The sequence below is a fragment of the Gallus gallus genome, chromosome 5 (assembly GCF_016699485.2).
Source record: "Gallus gallus isolate bGalGal1 chromosome 5, bGalGal1.mat.broiler.GRCg7b, whole genome shotgun sequence".
Lineage (NCBI taxonomy): Eukaryota > Metazoa > Chordata > Aves > Galliformes > Phasianidae > Gallus > Gallus gallus.
The window spans coordinates 33,844,274-33,868,391 of NC_052536.1; the positions used below are offsets into that span (position 1 = coordinate 33,844,274).

The 24,118-nt window shown below is 35.0% G+C and overlaps 1 protein-coding gene across 9 annotated transcripts in view; it reads right to left on the reverse strand.

Annotated features, from left to right (window-relative positions):
- The window catches only part of HECTD1 (HECT domain E3 ubiquitin protein ligase 1), a 53,605-nt gene that overhangs the window by 3,880 nt on the left and 25,607 nt on the right, over window positions 1-24,118 (reverse strand). For 3 of the 9 annotated variants that reach the window (XM_421227.8, XM_004941742.5, XM_040702158.2), the window contains 24 exons: window positions 23,717-23,980; window positions 23,530-23,606; window positions 22,807-22,941; window positions 22,388-22,534; window positions 21,932-22,026; window positions 21,387-21,492; window positions 19,937-20,071; window positions 19,710-19,849; window positions 18,924-19,247; window positions 18,311-18,477; window positions 17,944-18,120; window positions 14,844-15,680; window positions 11,640-11,861; window positions 9,859-9,992; window positions 7,645-7,801; window positions 6,622-6,844; window positions 6,013-6,067; window positions 5,598-5,780; window positions 5,091-5,301; window positions 4,927-5,012; window positions 3,322-3,449; window positions 1,671-1,872; window positions 1,388-1,525; window positions 484-1,091 (listed from right to left, as the gene is read on the reverse strand). In XM_421227.8, coding sequence (XP_421227.4) covers window positions 484-1,091; window positions 1,388-1,525; window positions 1,671-1,872; window positions 3,322-3,449; window positions 4,927-5,012; window positions 5,091-5,301; window positions 5,598-5,780; window positions 6,013-6,067; window positions 6,622-6,844; window positions 7,645-7,801; window positions 9,859-9,992; window positions 11,640-11,861; window positions 14,844-15,680; window positions 17,944-18,120; window positions 18,311-18,477; window positions 18,924-19,247; window positions 19,710-19,849; window positions 19,937-20,071; window positions 21,387-21,492; window positions 21,932-22,026; window positions 22,388-22,534; window positions 22,807-22,941; window positions 23,530-23,606; window positions 23,717-23,980 — 4,951 coding nt within the window. Of the gene's footprint in view, window positions 1-483; window positions 1,092-1,387; window positions 1,526-1,670; window positions 1,873-3,321; window positions 3,450-4,926; window positions 5,013-5,090; window positions 5,302-5,597; window positions 5,781-6,012; window positions 6,068-6,621; window positions 6,845-7,644; window positions 7,802-9,858; window positions 9,993-11,639; window positions 11,862-14,843; window positions 15,681-17,943; window positions 18,121-18,310; window positions 18,478-18,923; window positions 19,248-19,709; window positions 19,850-19,936; window positions 20,072-21,386; window positions 21,493-21,931; window positions 22,027-22,387; window positions 22,535-22,806; window positions 22,942-23,529; window positions 23,607-23,704; window positions 23,981-24,118 lie in introns of all 9 variants that reach the window. The other 6 variants (XM_040702159.2, XM_015287621.4, XM_040702157.2 and 3 more) reach the window with 4 other exon arrangements.

Below are 24,118 nucleotides of genomic sequence, written 5' to 3' on the forward strand. Positions count from 1 at the left end.
ATTTTTCAGAACTACAAAAGATGACATCCTGAATGAAATTCACACAGGTATGAGTAGTTTTGTATATTCCAACACTGCACTGATGTCCATTAATACATATCCAAATTTCAGAAAAGCTCAAAGGGTTCTCTTTAAAAGCTCTTCAAAGAAATTTCAAGAGTTGTCATAACAAACGGATTGATTCACACTATTGTAAAGGTCTTAGCAAGTAGTTAGGTGTTCCTACAGAGTCATAATGGCATCATGGTGCAGCTACATTTAAGTTAAAACATTAACAAAAGCCTGAAGAAAACCCCTGGAACAAGAAGGAACTAGAACATACCTACATACAGCAAAATGGATTTTGCTGCATCTCTAATGATTGCACCTTCCCCCTCATAATGATACTATTTAAAACAAAGAAATCTCAATTCTTACTACATGTGGTAATATTTATCTCTAATACAAAACTGCTTATTTACTTAAAAATATGAAAATTCTTACCCCAAATCCTCTATGCTAAGTGGTGGTCCAGAACCTGATGGATTCTTTAGCATTAATTCCTGTAGTTTTGTATTTTTTTCATCTTCTGACAGACTTTTGTTGCTTAAAATTTGACGCCTTTTAATAGCTAGGTCCTTAATTTCTTTTAGAAACCTTGCTCTATGTGGATTTATTAATTCAAAGTCTTCCCACGTTAGAATTCCATTAAACCAGGCAGGAGGTTTAGGTTTTGGTGGATCAAGAATAAATTCTGATTTGGAGTCTTCTTCCAAACTTCCTACTGACAATGAATCGTGCCCTTCTTCTGTAGAAGCCTCTGACTGACTTTCAGTACAGTGCAAGTCCCTGTCACTCCGTGATTCATATATCAACTTACTCATATTGCTTTTAATGTCTCCCATACACATGAGTTTAAAAAAAGGCTTAGAAATGGGTAAATCCACAAGTCTATTGTCTTGAATGCATTTAGCCAAGAAAATTCCAAGGAAATGAAAGAGTTTGGTTATCCTTTCAAGCTCATCACTATCTTGTGGGAATGGTGCTGTGAAGAGTCCACATGATCGCTGTACATAGTAACCAGGGGGTTTTAATCCACCACCAATATCAACCTGATTTGAAAGACAGAAAATAACATTGTAAACATTAACATTAAAAAATCATAAATAAAAATTATCATTGATAAAGGTGAATTTAATCATATTACTGTGCTAGTTAACTTACTATATTATACCTTGGTGTTAAAAAGAAAAAAGGTGAGAAGGAGCTGTGGAGCATGGTGGTCATTCCTGACTATGATGAGTGGCTGCTCACTGATCAAATGTTCTTTCCTTCCTGGCTATCTAACTCATTTTTCTCTTACATAAGTTTTGAACACTTAGAATTCAAAACGCAAACAGACACAGACCTGACGAGACTCATCATCTGGAAAATCATCATCACAAAGCCAAGCTCCCAGATCTGTCCTCTGAAATTCTGCTGCTACCAACGCATAAAATTCCAAGGTAGGACCCAGGCCCGTTCCTTCCTCCCCTAAAAACTCAACCTATAAAAAACACAAGGAATAGTAACAATAAAATAAATTTCTAGTGAAATGTTCAGTGTTGGTTATGTAACAGGATATTCCATATCCTGACCAGCACATTAGAAGTGGCTTTCTAAACTCACTCTGCTAGGCAGATATGCTTTACCTCTAGAACAGATTTTCTGTCTGCATGAATCTGCATGACGTTTTCTGCCCATTCCATCAGGGATTCACCTCGCGGAACTTTCACCCTTTCATGCTTCAGGCGCCCCACTCTGAACTCTCCCGGATCATCACGTCGCACTGTGCTTGTGGTTCTTGTTCTTTCAACAGTGGCTTCGCGTCTGTTTTGTAGCCACACAATTGCTCTAGAAAAAAAAAAAACCAGAAAGCAGTTGTTTAAAACTTGAAAGTATCCACAATTAAAAAGTTACTTTGTTAAGTGCCAATCACCTTTTTCAGAATTATCCAAAGCGTACAAGTATGGGCTGCTTTACATTTCATGAATTTAGCAAACTAAATAATTTTTCATTACTATGAAGGGTCAAACATAATGTCTAATATAATAAATAGCAACAATGAAAACATTTAATATATGACGGGAATTACTATAGCTTTAACGTTACAGTGGAATGAACAGAGGGCATCATACTTTATATCACAATGCAGAAAACCCTACAGTTTCTTTCTAATGGTAGATGGCCATTACAAGTTACACTATACTGCAGGACAGTTGTGCATGAGCCCATTAATACTGACCAAGTGTTACAGCACCATTTACTTGCTTACACAATAATCAGAGAAGCATTAAACCAAAGCTGAAGTGCAGTCATTCACATATTAAATGACATTAAGTTATAATAATTAGAGTAATAATAAGACTCTCACCTATGTAGTTACAGGAAAGAGTACAAAAGGAAAAAGTTTACTTAAAAAAAATTCCAGCATATTACTAGCGTTACAAGAATTAAGTGGGTCCTTTGTTTCTCCATAGTTCCAAAAGACCCTTATCAATTAAGCAAGAACAACTGACTCTAACAACAGTACTTACATGAAGGCAAAGTTCAAAATTCTCAAATGGATTTTCATCTATGCAGCAACCAACTATCTACATATCTACTATCTTTTGGTTGTTTTGTTTTACATTTGCCCAGAGACGGTGGACACCCTGTCCCAAGACACATTCAAAGTCAGGCTGGACAGGGCTCTGAGATAGGTGTAGGTGTCCCTGCTCACTGCAGTGAAGCTGGACAAGACGACCTTTAAAGGTCCCTTCCAACTCAAACATTTCTACAATTTCTCTACTAATCAAAAACAAGAACGAACAGAAGTTATGTGCTTTGGATTATGTTTTCCAAAATCATTTAATTCACAGTTACTTTAAGAAAGCTCTTTCATTTTTGTTTTTTAGTTCATTATGCAATGAACTGCAACCCAACTGAATTACTACCTGGTATAACTACCTACAGGAACACAGCTGTGTCTTCAAATCACATGTTGAAGAACCAAATTTCTTCACAGGAAATGTCCAGGAGAATATCAGAGAAAAGATAAGCTACTCATCATAAACTTCTAACACAATGAATGAAAAATGGAATGAAAAATGTTACAAGTGTCCCAAAGTTCTGAAGTTTCCCAGCATCTTCCCATTTTTCCTGCTACCTGCCTATAATGTTTAAGATCTGGAAGGCCAAGTTTATCTTGTTAGGATGAGGTTCTTCTGTGAGTTACTACCTCAAAAAGTTATTTTGAATAAATAAATAAAATAACAGCAATCTGAGAGGTGGAGGTTTGTTTGTTTGCTCTTGTTTGTTTACCTTGATGCTCCAAACGCTGTGCAGGTGAAGTATAACTGTCTAGTTTCAAATGGAATTAAGAAAGGACACTTGCTTGTTAGCTGCTCACACCAGTCTGGCAAAGCTCCACTTGCTAGTGCCAAGGGTTCCTGTAGTTTAATGAAAGAAACAACAACAGAAAGTATTTCTATTATTAGACTTAGGTTGATCCAGCAAATTTTTAACTAATGAATAACCCAATACACCCAAGCTGAGTTTTCACCTATGCTTGAGCAAGTTCCTTGCTGCTTAGCAAACTTTTTTTTGTTTAAATGCCATTAACAAGAAGTTCCCTGACTTTCTAGGGTTTGAGTGGACACAGGATGCTTTGGCACATGCACTAAGAGATGTACTAAAACCTTGGGATATCTACTGGTCAAAGTATTGTGGGGAAATCTCAGCAAGTAATTATCAAGATAACTATTTCTGAATTTTGCTCAAAAGTGGTCAAATACTTCCTCAACTCTGGAAGGCACCACACAAAAAAAAAAAAAAAAAAATCAGTAGTAGTAGAGATGATCCATACTGAAATATTACTACAGTCTCTTCTAAAATACAAATGTAACAACAAAGACTGCCAGAATTATTTTATTACTACAAAGATATTTGGGTGCCTTTAAAAAACATCCTTTTTAACACCACAAAAAACAAACTTTCTGCAATAATTAGGGTGACTTAACTGTAACTAAAGAACCTCAAAAAGCAATCAAAGAAAAAAAAGTGAATCAAGAATCCTCATCTTTTTAAAATCTTTATTAAAGAAACTGTAGTTCTACGGAAGCATAATTCCACATCCCCAGTTACCTGGGATGGTGAGAGTCAAAGATATGATATCAAATAACCCCCCCCAGCAAATCCTCTCCTGTCTTACAATTGGAGACTGGAGATTGCAGGATTGCAGCAACACCATCAACACGACCTATGCTCAGTTACCTCGTATCATGATACTCCTGTTCCCAATTTTGACTTTCAATTTAAAATAACTTCTAGTTATTTTAGATCTAGCTAGTGGATGAGGAAGTACTCTAGCAAAACCAAAACACTCGCCATTCTGATTTTCAGGAAGAAGTTCAATGTCTATAGAGTTAATTCATGAAACCTGTTGATCAAAGCAACTACTTGGAAGTATGTCATCAGGTCTCTTCATTATTTTGTAATGAAATCCACCAGCCCATTAGAACAAATACTGAAGTTTGTCTTAGTCATACTAAGTTGACTAAATGTCAATCAAGATAGTCCAGAGATTACCTAATGTAAGCTGATAAGCACTTTCTTCCACCTTCCAGAGGATTTCACAGTTGCTTAGACATAAATTAAACCATCATTTTATAGATATATCAAGACCTGTGCTGGGGATCATAATTGCTATCACTTCAAAACAATTATCTCAACTGGGATGAAAAAAGTTATACTTTCCAACTGTAACAATCATAACATTCATTGCTATGTTTCTATTGAGACTAGCTTGCTACTACAGAATTTACTCATCCAAAATAAAAGAAAATAAATTTTGTATGAAACAATTTAAAAGGCAAGACAACAACAAAGCTAATACATTCAAACAGTTAAAGTAAGGAAGAGTTTTACCTCGATCTGTTGCAGAATTTTTGTAGTAATTTTTTTGCTTGTGAATTCATCTGGTGGAAAGTTAAACTGAGGATGCTCATCTCCTTCTGAAATGAAGAGAAAAAAAATCATTTATTTTGTGTTCACTAAAACATTTCAGGAACTCTGCTTTATAACTCACACACCTTCTTGAGAAGTTCGCGCTGTGTAAGGGTCACTAGCAACTATATACAAAATGCGAAGTAACTGCAAAACATCTTCTACTCCACAGGAGTTCTGCCCACTGCCAGCTTTGGCTTGAGGCTGCTCTTTTGCCAAACTAAGAATATCAGAATTCTGAAGAGTAGAAATGGCCCCCTGGCTTAATCCAGATTTTGATCCATGTTCACAAAAATCCTAAGGGGAAAAAATAATAATTAAAAAAACATTATGAATGAAAACCGCATATCACCATCCCTATGCTTGTGTGCTCCAAGTTAATGATACGAAAAATCAGAATGGTTACTGTGTTTAACTTGAACATTCAGTTCAATTGTTGATAATTCAAATCATTATTCAAGTACGTTTTAACACAACTATATTTAACAGAAGACAAAAAAAAAAGCAAAACACAAACTTGCAATCGGCCTGTGAACATTCAAAACAAAGCACACAGCCATACATAAAGAAAAAGACTGGATGCAGACATATACCTTGTATGCAGCTATGAGCTGGGAACAATTTCTGTTTTTCCTAATACTTTTATTAGTGCCGGTTAATTTCCAGTGGCGCAGGAAAGCTGAATCTGCATTCTTCTGCAGGTAGGTTATCAAGTCATTCTTTGGTAATTCATCAGTGCCAAGGTACTGCTCCACATGCTCTACTGACCAGCAACCCTACAACAGGAACCACCAAATGTTGGTTCTTCCTGATTGTAAAGTCTTAAAAGATTTCACCATGCATTATATATTCAAAAAGAACATGCATTAACAAATATACTCACTAATCTTTTAGATAATTGAAAACTGTTAGTTTTTTTTAATGTAGCATTTCATAAACTGCAATAAGATTTACTTTGCTGTTGTTTAAACAGCTACAACAACATAAACAAAGGCATGGAAGTCTTACCATTTTTCCACTTTCTTTTTCTTTATCAGAATCCTTCATTTCTCTGTACATGATTCTAGATATTAAAACAATTAATTAGTACACCGCACTCATAGCATGTCCTCAAAACTGTGAGGTTACACATTGAGTGTAGACACAATGACAATTAAGTAGTATAATTACTACTTAAAAAAGGCAACTACCACTTACAAAAAAAGCAAGCAGCTGATTATCATTTCACAGAACATCCAGTAAAGCTCTTAAACTAGTACAAGTATGTAATTTTCACGGTGTGAAAAAAATTAAATGCTTTGCAAGATAACTACATTTCTTTTCTTACATTTCTCATTACATTTCTGAATATGGAATAAGCAATCCTCAAAAAAAAAAATCAACCAGTTCTCTCTTCTCTCTCTAATACCGTCACAGTTGAACATTAGAGATCATTATTTTTTTTTAATTATTATTATTTTTGAAATAGTCACAGCACTACCTTCAAAACCAATACGAACATCTGAACAAAAATGTAAGGAAAAAATCTAATCCTCTAAAAGAGGAGGGAGAAATCTTAACATTGTTTTACTTCTGTCTCCTAATCAGTCACACAGAGTAACAAACTTGTGAGCTTACGTGTATGTTGGCTCCCAAATACGTCTAAGTTTGTCAGATTTCACACTGCCATTACAGGAAAGCTGTAACAATTTCTGTACGTAGTAAAATATTGTGGATCGAAAATTTGTTAGGGGCAGTTCTACTTCTCGTGTTGTTCCAAGGCCTGAAACTTTCAACGTAAGTGCTAAGCGTGGTGAAGGCATGCACTCAACCTCTTCCAAGAGTTCTGAATGAGGTGTACCTGCATAAGAACAATCATTTGACATCTTATCATAAAACACATAAAGCATGACAAGCTGGCTTAAAAATTAGTAAAGTGGTTCAATAGGGAACTATAAGGATTTCCTGCATGCAGTCCAGCAAGTTTAGCAAGTACTGAATTAAAACTACAGGCGATTACTAAGTGCCATAATTATACCACTTTTCTATGTGAGTAAAGCTAATATCAGTTTTTGAAATCTATATTGATTCTTACACATTGGTAACATTCTCTTTAATATAATTAGAGCATACGAATTATTTACTTACATGGTAACTTCCTTTTGTATTGACTCTTTTCAGTTCACCAAAACCAACAATGGGTCATTCCCACTTAAGCTTAAAACCATGCACTCCTTTCTGTAATGAACACTGACTATGCCTCCAGAGCTGAACAAGAATAAGCTAGGGAACGAGAACCTATGCTATGCTGCTTGTCATACAGACTGTTCAGTGACTGTATTAATTTTTCCATCACCCAAAAGCTACTCTAGGCAGCTCAATACAGAGATTATTCCCTGTAGGTTGACCGAGACATATCAAGAGACCTATCACTAATGTGAGTTAGACTCGAGACTATGACTATTTCACATGGTGCTTCATTTACTTTTTCCTCAATGCTTGCACATGCAGAAGCAAATGAAGCTCTCATTCAAACAATGAAAAGCCTCACAGACACAAAAGCATGTTGTACTGGCTAATAGTGATAGGATCCCTGGAGTCCAATGTGCCCTTATAGAATGGGCCCTGATCATATATCACAAATACACCCTGTCAACATACCCGGTGGAGGGATTTCTAAATCAGTTGTTTGTTGAACATTTGTTCGACCAGGTCTTGGGTCAAAAGCAGGAACCAGAGCAGAAAACTGTCGTTTCAATACATAATCATCATCCCATGTTCTTCTACGACCTCCTTTGGTCTCATACTCCTCTTCTTCCTAAAATAAAGGAAGTAATAAGGAATCTGTAATAATGAAAATTCTATAACAAAGAAACATTTCATCAAAAACGTAAAAGTTAGTTACAGAATACAGCAGTAACAAAGTACAGATGACGAAAGATATTAAAAGAACTAACACTGTTAAGTACCAGCTATTTAACTGGTCAAGCAGGAATCAAAAGAACTAAGCAAAACCACCAACATACAGAAACCTGCACTGGTAGGCTAAACTTATAATAGGTATCTTCACAATTTCTGGAAAAAAAGAAAAATTTTGTCAAGCATCAAAATGACATAGGGAAATTCACCATCACGCAGATCAGCAAATTTGGTGTAGATACTTTGTGTACTGCACAAACTTTGGAGTATCAAAGACTCAAATAAATCAATACTATCAAAATAAATGCATTAACTTTTCTGAATACAATAGGATTTTTTTGTAAATATATAAATACGTTGCAATATAATGAGCATGCATTCTATCCGTTGATGAAATCAAATACCAAAATACTGTAACTACTATGGCAGGAAGAAATCAGATTTTCAGCAAGCCTTTGCAAATATTAACTACTTATGACTTTTCTAAAACAAGCCTTTAATCTGTTCAGCGACTCACTGAGAAGAATGATGTAGTGTATGAAAGGGAACCTAAGAAAGGAACATTTTCTTTTGCAGATCTGGTTCTTGGAATCTTAACCAAAGTCTAACTTACCATTTCTACTTCTTCCCATGAAAAACAATAACAACTTAATTTAAACAATTCTGCGAAGTGATTGACAATAAATTGTGCTTATTGTTTGCACTGTGGCTCCATTGAAATAGTTCTGGCTTTCCCATTCTTAAATTAGCATCTTGTGCAGAAGGTAAATTAAATACTTAGCGACGTACTTGAATTTCCATCAAAAGCATAATCACAATACGTTACAATGCTAACAATTTCAGCATATTAAGAAGTGGAAGTTTCTATAGTTACATAAATATTTACATTTATGTAACAAGTATTGAACTAACATTAGTGAAGTCCTATATTTTTCCTCTTTCAATACTCATTCAGATCAACTTCAATGGTGATAGAAGACCAAGCATTCATCATAACATAGCATAACCAAATAAAGCGCCAGGACTCATAATAATATAGCCAAGATCCATGAATCTAATTTCCTGCTTTTCTTATTCTTTCCAGATATCCCACCAAGCATACTTAATTATTACAATCTGCTTCACATAGGCCTACAGGTAAACACATACTCAAACTGCATCACTAAAAAAACACAGGAGCCTATCCACAAAGTTACACCATTTCATCAGCCAGTGAAATGGTGATCCATCACTTCTGCTGTCAACTTGTTTTCAGGATGCTTCTTAAGATGTCAGTTCTGACCTATAATGTCTCAGTATGCTGATGTTCAAAAACATTTTTCTCTTGAAGAAATGTTGACAGTGGTACAATTTGTCAGATTTGCACAGGAAGGGGACTGCCCACTTAGCTATCCTTTCCAACAAGGCCTTGCAATTTTACTGTATCCATGTGAATGCATAAGAAAACAGTTTTTGTTAATACTCAGGATATACACAAGAACAGGAAAAAGGCACAATGAACTGCCTTCTGGAAGAGGTATTCTGTTTGCAGTGCCAGAGAAGTATAAGCTAATTTTATCTTTAAAATTATAATCAAAGAGTCATAGAATGGCTGAGGCTGGAAGGGACCTCTGACTCCTGCTGGACCAGCAGGGTCACCCAGTGCAAGGTGGCCCAAGACCATGTATATCTGAAGCCTCTTAAGAAACCTAAGGAGGTTGACTTAACTACTTCTCAGGGCTCAGGACATGTGGGCTCAGGACATGTGTCAGTGCTCAGTCAGCTACACAGTAAAGAAATAGATCCTTAAGCAATTAGTCCTAAATCTAAATGCATATGTTTTAATTAGAATCAGAATGATTTGAGTTGAAAGGGACCTTAAAAGAATGTCTAGCTAAGACTCCATATTGCCAAAAATATCTGGATTTTTAATACATTTGTTAGCATAGCTAATTAAGGTAAATAACTATACCGTACCATAACTTCCTCATATTCTTGATCTTCTTGGTTATCATCTTCATTTTCATCATCTTCTTCATCAGGTTCAGGTAGATCCTCATCATCATCTAACTCTGCCAACAGAGTACTAGCTCGACAGCTATCCAGAAAATCTATAATACATACATTTATATATTTATTTGCAAAATAAAAAAGATCTCTTTTAAAGACAATTTAACAAAATGTAAAAACCTTAACATTAAGAAGATTGAAAAAGCAATTCCCACAAACAAGAAAAAGAGAGAATTAAACCACTACTGATATAGTATATCTAACAAATGAAGCCCGTAACATAGTGTAATTAAGAATAACCAGAAAGTGCTCAGTTTCTCATTTGCTTTTATCAAACGTTATAATTCCATTCATCTTAAATTATGAAAGACTGTAAAAAATTAGTACACCGTTTGTCTGATTCTACATTTAGTTTTAAAAGCGGGTTAATGACATAATTTTCACTATGAATATGTAGCTGACATCTCAAATTAAACTGTAAGGGACATTTTAAGAGCAACATTTTTGAAGACGTAGTTGTTACTGAATTTCTGTAACTAAAAGCTGAAGCTAGATACAAAGTTCAATTTCACCCACCCAGTACTAAGACTTAAAAACCAGGATTTCCCCCAAATAAACAAAAACAGAAAATAAATTCACAGTGATCCAAGGCATGCTATGATAGGGAAATATTGCATTTTTCTAAATACAAATAAACTGTTCAAATACCCTCTGAATTGTTGTAATGTCCTCAACAGGCACTCCTGTGTAACATCTGAAAATATTTGTTCAGTTGTTTCTATTTTAAGACTTGTAACCTGATTAAAATATTGACACTTAAAAGAATAAATGGAGATGGTATATGCAGATATCTTCACCAACTCCAAGTGGCTTAATTCCAATGCCCTGCTAATTGTGAACAGTCAGAACAGACTTCACGATAGGCAACAAAATAAAACACAATTTCTAATTGCTCATTCAACCAAGTTCTTACACAATTAATGTATCTCTTCTTTTAATAATTTCCCTCAATCCAATGAGCTTCACATGAGAAATACTTTCCTGCATCTAGTTCAAGTTTTTCTTGACTTCATCAACTTCATTCCTTGATTTACTCATTCAGCCTAGTTAACTACAATCCTCTTTCACAGCATTCATATCCTACAAATAACTTCCATCCTAATGCCTGTATTTAGCATATAAATTTCATACAACTTTGAATTTTGTTCCTCAAATCACAATTCTATTCTTTGTGTCAATTTCATTTCTGTGTTCTTTCCAATTTCTTGCAATTACTATCGTCTGGAGACAGTTGGAACCTCAGATACAATTTTCTGTGTACAGCATGTCTAATGGTTGGTTATTTTTCAATGAGTACTAGGATGTATCACGTAATGAGAATGCAGCATGTTAAATGAGAAAGAACACCGTGATTTTAAGTAGAGGCTTATATGCATACTATATTAAAAACCAAAACAATTTGATTAAGGTAAAGATTAAGTGCCCCAAATAAACCATACCATAAACAATCATCATGTGATACAGAACTTATAGAATTAAGATGACCTGAAATCATAAGTAATATAATGCTAACAAAGTAATATTTCCTCAAGCGCTGCTTTACAGAACTAACACATGAACAACTCAGCTTCCAAATTCTTATCAGTAAATAGACTACTAAACACAAAAAAATAAAATCATAACAATGGGAAGAATGGAAAAATCATTAATGGGAAGTCTGTTTACGTTCATTTAAAAATGAAACTTACCATATAAAGAATATTCTGCCTCCTGCCCTGTATCGCTCTCACTAGATGTTGATGTTAGGCTAGTAGTTAGAGTATTACTAAGCGACTGACCAACAGATAAAACTGTAGTTGCTGTAGCTACATTGCTGCTGCTAGTAACACTGGATGTAGACATGGTCACTGTTGATGTGGTACCAGTTGTAGTCAGATTAGGAAAACTTTGGGCACCCATAAGAGGAGACGCTATAAAGATATGGTAAGATAAAATAAATGATTTGATGACTTGAAGAGTACAATTTACATGCATGAGTCCTGTGTTGAAAAATATATTTTGGACTGAAAAATTATCTGATGTGGTATTTTACAATTCAGAATAACACACTAAATGGGAAGAGATTCCCAGTGCAGAAGTGCATGCTACAATGAAGATGCCCATATCTGAGCATATTCCCTTGTATAGTTAAAACAAATAAAATTGTTAAATAAATCCGCAAATCCCCACTGTAAATCTGAAATTACATGAACAGAAGAATAGTATTCCTGAAATCCGTTACTCCAATATTGGTTAAAGCCTTAAATTTTACTTAAACCTCTAACATAAATGAAATTATACAAAGAAAGGAATTTAACTATATATATAAATTAAGAATAGAACATACGACAAATTTGAAACCTTTTTTGCATTTTCCTTAACATTCTTAAAGCAACTCTGGCTTGTTATCTTTCACATAATTCTTAGTGAATATATTCATGATGTACTGTGAAAAACAAAATTTCGTAATTCATGTTGAATGATTTATATTAAGCAAGCAACAACTAACAAGTTACCTTACTGCACCTTCAAATATAACATAGTAAATGCATTTTAGGTTAATGACTGAAACAGAATTCTATTCACCATAAACTCAATAGTTTCAGATACTGCACACATCTGAAATAGTAGAAATTAATCCTATGCATAATCACACATTTACACACCGATCTTAAGAACATTTTCTTGCATCCTTATTTGCAAACACAAATGGTGAATCACGTTTGCATATGAAAATCTGAGGGGTCATCTGTACTTAAAATTTAATGTGTTTTTTTTTCTATTTTTTCTAAAATTTACCAAATATGAGTTCTACAGTTTCAAAAGTAAACATTTGTTATTGCAACTTAACCAAACTGAAGTGTTGCTAATAACTGAAACTAAAACAAAAGTATCAATTTCAGACTATTGATGTTTGCAGAGATTGCTACTGTTGAAATCCCCTACAGAGCGAGGGGATTCCCGTTTGCTACTACAGAGCAAACCAGAACTCTTCCCTCAAGGGCATTTGATAGCTTTTTGATAAAAACAAACATTACATATTTTTGTTGTCAAATACTGTTGTAAGAACATAAATACATAAATAGAATTAAAACATGCATATGTGGGAAAAATTGAGCAAAACAATTTAGCAAAATTTTGATTTAATAAGTTATCAAACCTTACATTCATCTCTGCAAACAAGAAAGCATGGAATGTTTTCTTCATTGCTGTTAAGAATTTGACAGTCAGTTGCTCAGTAAACACATCTTTCATCCACTTTAATTAAGAACAGTAAACTCCTTGCTCTTATGAGCAAGAGAAACATAAAAACCCACTGTCAGCATTTCATTTGCTTGGATCTCAAGAACAAAAAGAAGTTGGCTACCATTTAACTCCTGACAAATGCCAATGTTTCCAAATGCAATTACTACAACAAATCCAAAAAGACTTAAATAACAAGTCATGATTTGTAGCACATTTGAATTTGCTCATCTGTTTTTTAACCAAACCTTTTTTACAATGCACCAATATAACTTTGGTGAGATTGCTCAAATTTAGTATCTAATCTCTTCTTGGGACACAAGTTCTCATCTACAGTTTCTATTTGTAGATAATTCCCACATGAGGGATAATTTAGAAGTATTGATTTATTTTTAATGTTAAGAATACAGCAAAAAAGAAAAGTCAGTATTTATTTCCAACTTTATCACGGTTATACCAAGCATGCTTTAAATCTGACCAATGTGCTATTAATCACGTAATTACTTCAGAATTAGAGGCACCGAGTATCTGCCTAAAATAACTGATAATCTGAAGTTTTCTGTTGGCTATTTTATTTACATTTTTAATGCAGGCAACAAGCCTTTTTCTCTCCTAGTACCGTAATAATATGAATGTATAAATACATTTTAAAATCCTCCCTCAAGTAAAAAAAAAAAAACCAAAAACACCTACTATCAATATTTAAAAAAAAAAAAAAAACCACTAAAAGCAAATAACATATCTTAAGTAAGAAAGCATGGAAATGTTAGGAAAGCATAAAATCTTAACAAGAAAATACAGAGCGCTTCCTTCTGGTTAGGGTAATTTTACTTCCCCTAACACATCTACCTCACAAACCACAGAACATCATACCTAATATAAAGCTGGTTAAGTAACATCTCAGATGGGAGTATTCTTAAAATTCAAAAGAGTGAACTCATAATAAATTTATAGTTCATCTGCTAGTATCTTAATCCCACATATACTCTAAGCCAGATCACGAAAAAGCATGTACATAATCTCCCTTAAAATGACATTAACTACATACATCTGTAAAATTAACATGCCTGAAAGATTTGCTAAATCTAAAGCTTAATGACAGTGGCATTTTTAGAAGACATGGACAGTATTAGTGTACAGTAGATGACTCAGCCTGCTAGATGACAGGGAATTTACAACAATTTCATAACTTTTTCTTTCTACTCTGCTCTTCATTCCTCAATTTAGGCAAATAATTGGAAATGAATTTGAAATGAAAGAATTTCAAATGAAATATGAAAAACCTGCCTTTCCTCAGGTAAATGATAAAAATCAAATAACAGAAACAGGAAGATAGAAAGTGAACATACAAATTCTACCCAAATGAGACAGAAAGAATATCCCACATGAGCTATTACTGCCACTCTCTTACTTCTTCATCACGAAATAAACATCAAATTCCAATTATTTTCTATTTGATGGTACCACAGTGCAATCTGACATCAAAGGGCCATAGAACATTCTCCTATTACCTACAACCTTATGAGCTCCTCCTCAGTTCTGTAAACTTGCACAAGAACAAGGCTGCTCTCTGTGCATTTCTGTTAGGCCAACACAATCCAAACTCCTTTACTGAAAAATCAAAGAAACAACAAAAGCTTAAACTATAAAAGTAAATATTTCTTACTTACTTGCAGTACTCATGACGTTTCTTCCCAGAGTATTAGTATTGTTATCACTGCTACTTCGGCTTAAATTCATGTTGTTTGTGGCATTGGTACGTGCTATGTTTGCCACTCTTCGTACAAAAGACTCCAGGCTCGAAGTTTCTCGAGATGATAAATTAGGAACGCTTGCACTGGAGCTCATTGGCGCCCCAGCAGCCAACAAAGAGCTAACTGAAAGTCTGTTACTTGCTGAAGAGCTCAGAGGTCGTTGGGATGCTGCTTCTTTATTAGTCAGTTCGGAAACTGAACTAACATCAGGAGAACTTACACTAACAATTCCCATGGAGATAGCACTGGACTCCCCAGGAGTACGTATCGAATTATCAGGACCTAACTTCCTTTCTGTATTTTCATTTCCCATGTCCGCTGTTAAGGTGCTGGTGCTTGCACTGGAAGATGACCCTACTTCAGCCTGAGGTACATTATCAGCGGAAGACAGAACAACAATTGGTTCGTGGACGTCAGTGCCTGAAACTATATTTTGCTCCATTACACTTTCTGATCTCCGCTCCATTTTGGTCGAACCCAAGCTGATGTCGCTGCTACTGGCCACGCTACACACAGAACTGCTGCTTCCTTTTCTACTTGAGGAGCCTGCAGCAGCAGTCGTCTTGTCTGGACAGTTGTTTTTCACCAAGCTGCTCCATGACTGCGTTGTGCCTGAAACAGTGGATGAAACAGGTTTGGGTGATGCCGCTGAATCAGGGTCGTACCCTGGTGCAAGCTTGAGGTCAAACTTTCCTTCTGCGCCCATACGGTAAGAGTTAGAGCCACCAGCATCCCAGGTGACATCAATCCAGCCTGGAAAGGGACAGGAGTTTGTGAGATCCAGCAGAAAGCAGACAGGAGCGTCAGACAGTAGCTCCACAATGTGGGATCAGCTTCTCCTAAGAGCTGCACGTCTGAATTGATAAAATTACTGAATAACCCTTAAAGCCAATTAAGAAGGAAGAACGGTTATGCAATTTGGCAATGTATTGTGAAAATTAAGGCAGCAAGCATGATCAGCTTCTATCTTCAGGATCCCAGCATCCAGCCAAAAGCAAAGTTTGCTTGAGGAACGAACCTGACCTACTAGGATCTCTCAAATCTTTCTTACTAGATTCTCTAACACCAGAAACAGTATCAATGTAACTTGATTAATATCTGGCAAGAATCTGTAATTTCTGTATGAACATTTTGTTTTTCTTTGCTCAATACTTGTATATGAGCATTTTATTAAATTGGTTACTTTTGGATTTGATACTCTTTTCCTATATAGTGAAAAGAGGAGTTTAATGATACACAGCTTTTTGGCTCAACAATTTAGAAACTCAGCCATTTGTTACTCACAGGAAGTCTCAGAGCAGATAAGGACTACTTATTTCAGGGTTGCAAGAGGAATACTTTCCAGAGAAAGTTAGAACATTGTACTGGAATCAAAACAGCACTAAAAAGAGATGCTGTTCCTCTTTAATTCCTTCATTAAATGTTCTAAGTTAAACATAATAAAGCTGTAATAATAAAGATAACATGTAAAATTTAGCTAACTAGAATTGAAATGGGAGAAAAAAAAATCTCTTTGCTTGTCTGATATCTACTATAATCTCTGTCATCTAAAACACTTCTTTCAGATTTTTCTTACTGTAAATTAACTTTACCAAATCTTGTATTGCTATTCTAATCTATTTCATCATCACTTTAGACTGAAATAGAAGATAATAGCATTTTTCTGTTTAGAAATATCACTCTGGAGGAAGAACATTTAAAAATGGATAAAGCTTCCAGAAGTAAACATCTCATCCCCGTGCAAACAGGCTTATATCACATTTTTCTTTTTTACTTCATCTACACAACCTACATCTGAGTAGTTTCACGCCACTGAAGCTCTGAGAGGTGAACTTGCCAGAGAAAAGCCTAAGTATCTTTCTACATTTTAGTGGTCTTTCTTACCAAACACACAAAAAAAGTTCCACATAGTTAAGCAGTATGATTTTTCCTCTTTATGTGTATCTGGATTGGGTATTCTGAAAAAGCACAATTAAATTACTGTTCCTTTTTCATACAGTTCCTTCTATAATATTAATCACAAACAGCTCAAAACCTGCACAATTTTTTAGAATATGTAGTATGTAGTCATTTCTTTTATTCCTGTCTCTGCATTATTACAGTCCCCAAACAACTCAAGATTTGGCTAAACATGTTGATAATTGCAGAAAAGGCAATGGGATATTAATTTCTAAATTCTGTTTGCAATACAACCGTGACAGATTTTTTTTTACACTTTGGCATCATTTGCCAAATGAACCTCCATTTTACCTATGCTTAAATGGGAAAAGTTTACCAGAACGTAGGAACACTGGATGGCTTTAAAAATTTTTTTTCAAAACATTTCAGATCATCGTACCTTGAACACTACTCAATTTTTAAAGAAATGACAACTAAAAATCTGGCTAAGAATGACTTAAAATGCTTCAGAAACAAGGTCAGTCTTATGTACACCAAAACAGAGGTAGAGGTGGGGGAAACTGGGAAAATATGTTCAGTGCCTTCCGTTGACCTTTCACTATCTCATGCTCTTGAGTAATGACTCCCCTGCCTGTTGCAGGTTTCAATTTCGATCTCTCGCTGATTTCATTTTTTTTTAACCAACACAATAACAAGCAAGGTAGGAAAGGTACAGGACACAACAAAAGTCAAGAAAAACACTGCAAATGCTAAGCTAGAAGAAATGAAGAATGTAAATACAGATTTTGCAACCCCAAAGCTTAATTAATCAGTAAGCATCAACCAACCTGGCATGTTTTTATTTCTTTGTAATGAATGTCAACATAACAAACAAACAATGTAAGGTCTAAAAATATTTCATTTACAACAATGGTTTCTTTTCCATGCACTAAAATGGAATTTCACAAATGGACTGCTACAGTTACAGTACTTAACTACCTCCTTTCCAAAAGTATCAACTTCCTCAAGACACTACAGTAGAAACATTATGAGGTTACCAATTCCACATACAGATAGCAAATAAAATATCACAAAGTCATGCTACAGAGATTTACAAATTCAGACAATTTGTACTCACCATTGTGCAATTCTCCTGTAACAGTGCCTTCACCCTGTGGGCTTCCATCCTGATCTCTCCACTTCCAATCAATTCCTCTGATTACCCGAGCTCCTGGAACCATGTATTTCAAAACTTGAGACCGGACCAGACGTCGCTGCCTTCGCAGATTTGCTTCAGCTTCTTTAGCAGCTTTTCCTTCAAGAAATATAAACTGGAATTAAATGACTGGAAAAGTATAGCAATATTGAACAGGGAATAATTTTGAGCTTGTTTTTAAGCAAGTTCCAATGCATAAGTCAGCCTGGTTTTTTTACGCTTATTTGTATACTTTATGTTCATTAGTATTTTAAGGGAAAAAAGAGGATATACACATTACTTTTCTTACCCAACTGGTCTTCACATACTCCATTCACAGTGCCATAAAGTTCAAATCCAGACAGAGAGAGGTAGTGTGTTTGCCCACTGGCATTCTTTCCCATCTGTTTTATTCTAACATGCCTCCAACCTTGTTTCTCATCCTTTGGAGGATCTAAAGGCCATGTTGCTGTAGACCTTCAAATTTGTTAGAAAAAGGTATGGGTAGAGAGGGGTAGAGAGAGAAATTTTGTTAAAAAAAAAAAAGCAGAACCACTTCAGTATTAGTGTCAAACAAATCATGACAGTGATCATTTACGGATAAAAATCAGAAAGCTGCCAAGAACATAAGAAATACAAAACCTAGTAACATTAGGACCAAATTCTGGATGAATTACTATTTTCTTAAAAAAAAAAATAGAATTATAAAAAGGGAATTTACAATGACAGAAAAACAAATGACGTCACATGAACCATACACAGAACTTATTTATCACTCATTTTCCAATCGATCCTTGGTAATCTAGGCCACTCCTTTACATAACTATGCACTGTATCCATGACACACATTAAATTAGAACACAGTCAAGTATGCTTTTAACTGAGCATAATTTCATAAAATCTAGTAAAATGCACTGACATACCCTGGTTCGTTGAGACTACAATCATCAACATGAGTATACAAAGTAGTCCAGTTCTGTCCATCCTTAGATACCTGGAAAACCCAATTTCTGAGAGCAGATCGTCCATAACCTCGAGCATGGCGTAACGTGTAAGCTGATGGTATAACCCAAAGGCCAAGATCTATGGCAAACCAAGCATTCTTATCATCATTAGTATGACAATTGAGAGCTGAACTGTCACGGCTTAGGATGTCTTCTAAACGGCCATAAGGCAGATTTCTTCCTTCTGAGGATGTAACCACTACTAACCCATAGGCTGCTGGATTTACCCACTCATATGCAGTTCTATATTGAAAAGAGAAATGTACTGTTCAATTATTACTTACATTAAAACATAGGTATCACTAACATTTGACAGTTTACTGTAAATTATTGATTACAGCAGAGTTTATTACAAACTAAAAGACTTACTATCACTTTAGATAATTACAAAACTTCTTTAGAATGATCCAAACACTTTACTTTGCTACAGTAGCTAACAAAATATCCAACCATCCCCACCCCTCCATTTTACTTTACTCCTTCATACAAACTAATTCTCAAGCCACCTTCAGATACATTTTTCTATTACTCAAGAAGAGCCAAAAATAATTCTACTGATCAACAATAAAAGCAAAGATAACTCTCACTCTTAAAAAATAAAAAAAACTAACAGACTTCACTTCATTACGAATTTTCATTTTCCCCCACTGGATATTTTTTATTACATTGGAATTAAAAATATTTAGCTTAAACAAAGAAACTCACTTCGCATTTGTCCCAATCCAGTAAATAATTCCATTTTCATCAAAATCATGTTGATGCCTGAATACAAATGTTTGGCCTTCACGTAGTTTTCGTACAAAAACAAATGAAGCCCTATCAAAGTCGTACCATTGCTTTGCAACCTACATATAAATGCAAAAAAGAAAAAAAAAATTAGAAATGAAGAATGCAATTATTCCTTTGAGCTGCGTGCATAGTATGTTGCTTACCATTTTCAGAAGATACTGTTCTAGAGATTCAACAGTTGCCAATGGCTCCATCTTTAGCATTCTGCCAGTTCGATCTATCAAGGATGTCTCCCCTGAAGCACGTTCCAAACGAAACCTCAAACGTCTTGTCAATATCTGAAAGAGTATCTAAATATTAATCCAAGCTTTACTGTTTAAGTTTTGCAGTTTTAAGAAAAGCAGAATATTTTACTACAGTGGTTCCAGTGGCTAATCAGATAAATTTCTGCACAATTAAGAAATGTTATATTCTAAATTTGCCTTAGTGTGGCATTTTTGTTGCACCAACAATTCCTCAATAACAGGCAACATATAAGCCAACTAACTAGGTAATCAAGTGAATATTTTCATATTTACGTCTGTTCAGTTTTAATTTCCAAATTACATTGACTAAGACCTATAGTAATAATAGAAAACTTGGAACAGAGTTCAGCTCTGGGGTACCCAAGCTTAAAAAGGACATGGATCTGTTGGATTGAATCTACAGGAGAGCCATGAGGATGACCAGAGGGCTGAAGCACCCCTCCTGTGAAGACAGGCTGAGAGAGCGGGAGTTGTTCAACCTAGAGAAGGCTCCAGGGAGATCTTATAGCAGCTTCCAAGGACCTAAAGGTAGCTCACAAGAAAGCTCCAAGAGGGACTCTTCATCAGGGAGTGCTGGGGTGGGACAAGGGGTAATAGCTCTCAGCTAAAATAGAGTACGTATAAAATTAGATATTAGGAAGGAATTCTCCACAAGGAGAATAGGAAGGCACTGGAAGAGGTTGCCCAGAGAAGCTGTGGATGCGCCACCCCTGGAAGTGTTCAAAATCAGGAGCAACCTTATCTAGTGGAAGGTGACCTCGTCCACAGCATGGAGGTTGGAATTATATGGTCCCTAAAGTCCTTTACAAGCCAACCTACTCTATGACTCTGCATATTATACATGAATATACACAAAAAACAAATCTATGCTTTTTTTTTTTTTCCTTCAAATTGAAGCTTCTAACTATACAGCTGAGATGATACCATACTGAGCATACAGGAGCCCTTTAAACTTTCACAGCCCATCTTCAGGCATCATAAATGAACTTGTTTGGTAGTTGTCTTCAACAAACCCTTCTTTTTGGATACAATTACAATCTAGTTATGAAGATACTCATTGGGGAACATATTCTTACATGAAAGGAACATTCAAGGACAAAAAAAAAAGTAAGTCACTATCACATTTACTTCACAGTATGAAAGTAAATGAAAGCAGAGGAAGACCCAAACATTTAGGGAAGGTATTAGAACAATTAAATGCCAAGAACCTTGTTAGTTAGTTAATTCTATCCAATTTACAAGGGTGTACTTCATACAATTTTCATGTGTGTAATTCTTCCTGAAATTCCTACAAAATATCCAGTTGTATATCAATATACAATACTGTATGATATCACTGTAAATTTACCTGAAGATTATAAGTAGATCCTGGTGTATCATACAAGTGAAGAGGTAGACGTTCAATAGATTCTAACACTGCTATTAATTTCCGAATTAATGCAACTGCTGGTCGACTGTGAAGGTAAACAGTTACTAGGTTATCACACATACAAGAAAAAAAGATCCACAATATTTCAGTGAATAGTATCCAGATGTAACAAATATTTCAGTATGCTATTTTTACTGGTGTAGTTTGAATTGTTCACCTTTGGTGTCCAGTCTGGCTACAGCACAGTAAGAAAAATATTAACTTGCAAACAGTAACGAACAAAAACGTCACCTCTATGTTTGTCAACAGATGCATATTCATCACAGCTGACTCTTGCAGACAGAAGTTTTTCTTTTAATTACTACTTCAATACTCAGTGTTAAAAGCAGTCTTTTAAGATCAATTCTCTTTTTAATCACAGAAAGACAAATTGTAATGGAAAGTAATTGAATTTGCCTTCAAACTATTTTAAACATACATCATTTAATCACAAACCCTTGTTTTTTTAATTTTTTTTAACCTACCTTTCATCATCTTCATTTTCACTGAATGCTGTTTTGAATACATTTATTCTTTCAACTAGTTGACTACAGTCTTGTTTCATATCTAAATCAACATTCTAAGAGAGAAAAAAATTATATGTATTATGTCTAATACAGTGCAATACGTTCATCCTTTATATTGGCAAAATATCTGTTTAGGCTTACTGAATTCTCTATTTAAAAATCTATATATCTAAAGCTAAACAATACCAGCCATTGTAAGTGACCACTGTTAACTGAAAGACATTTAGCAGCATGTTTGAACTGAAGTAATCTGTAGTGATAGTACATACTTAATGGGTCACATCACTGACTGGTGCAAGTCCACTTGATTTTCATCAAGACAGAAAAGAACATATTTATAAGAGATCTTTAAGGTCCACGCCTACATATACTTTCAAAAGCTTTTCTTCAGAGACTTATGTTCTATAAACTCACGTTATTTAAAACTGTAAGCAATGATTGAACTAATCCACTACTGCACATTTCGTATGGAGAAATGGTATTCTCATCCTTCAAAAGCACAATTAAATTTTCCAAAGCAGTCTTCATTAAATCTCTCCAAGTGTTTTCTCCCTCAATACACTGAAAGACAAAAAGACAATTATGGTGAAACAAAGGAACAGTTTTTTCACCTGCATCATTTAAAAATAATATCCCAGTAACGCACATGACTATGTGCACTAAGTAAAAAACCTCACCGAAAAACCCCACCCCACACAGAAGATACCACTATAAAAACACAATTCAGATAGACACATTGTGCCTTTCTTTTACGTAATTACATAGATGAGTCTAAATGTTGCTATGTGAAATCCACTAACAACACACATTATAGAAAAAGGAGATATGTTTACCTGTCTGTTTGTATGAAGTTCCCACGCAGACTCTAACTGTGTTGCTATGTTCCTCAGTGTTACAACTACTCCTCGAGGCATGCTTTCAACAGCTTTAAAATGATCATCATATAAATCTCTTGCCATAGTGCGTACCTACAAAAGGATTTTCACAATGTGAATGAGACCACTTTATTATTTGAGATCCCAGAAACAGAAATATATCATACAACATACATCATAAGATGAAAAGGCCATGAAAGGATAATTACACAGGCAAGCATAAAGAAATACGCAGAATCTTACTGAAACTTATAGAAATTAAGCTTTACCAATCATCAAAACATTCCAACTAACTGCACAACTTCCATCAATTCAAAACAACTGGAACAAGCAATAGATGAACCATGCATTATATACACCAGTAACTTAAAAAAAAAATAAGATTCAGGAAAGATAGTTTTGTTGATTACAACACCAGGAGAACTGGATTTCCTTACAATTTAAAAAAAATAAATTGCTTTCCTTTAAAAGAGGAATAAAATGCTCTGGACAAAAGCAGCTGCAGCACTGCTTTGATCTAAGTTTGGCCTTCCAGCTTTCCCCTTCAAACTTAAATTGTGCATAGCTGAAATTAAAGAATATCTTAAACCTCTAAGAGAAAATTGCATCTCCATACGCATAATGAAAAATAAAACAAAGTCAATTAAATTTTAAATATAACACTCATAGACGTTTGCCAACCTTCTGCTTTGTCTTCTCCAGTTTAGATTTTAGCTTCCTTCCTCTTTTGCCAGTCCAACCAGTCACAAATTCTGATCCTGCAATGTATTTTTAGAAATGTCATCATTTCCCACAGGTATGTAAAAGAAACAAACTACCTGGTATACACATGCTCCTACCTGTGCATCATACATACCTACATACTTACCCAGAGAGGTTTCAGCTGTAAACGAATGCTTTGTTCCTCTGTTAGATTCAAACACAAAGCCTGGCAGATCTTCTTTCAGTATTGTAGCTTGCTGACCATCTGAATTGTGGATAGCAATTTCTCCTTCTTTTAAACAAGTAAGTGACCAATTTCCCACAGTAAGTTTAGTTGGCCCAGGTGCTGATAAAATTGGCTGACTTGCAGTAGATGGCTTTACTTGGCTTCGAGCTCTTTGCAGCTTCTCAAGGAATTCACTCCTACTTTCTAGTTAAAAAGAAACAAGTATTTTTTGTTTCTTCTAACAATTGATCTCACCATCACATATCTCAAGTAATTTTTTTCCCAAGAGCAAAATAACTGAGCATATTCAATGCAAAATTAAGTTTGAAATTAAAAGTTGTA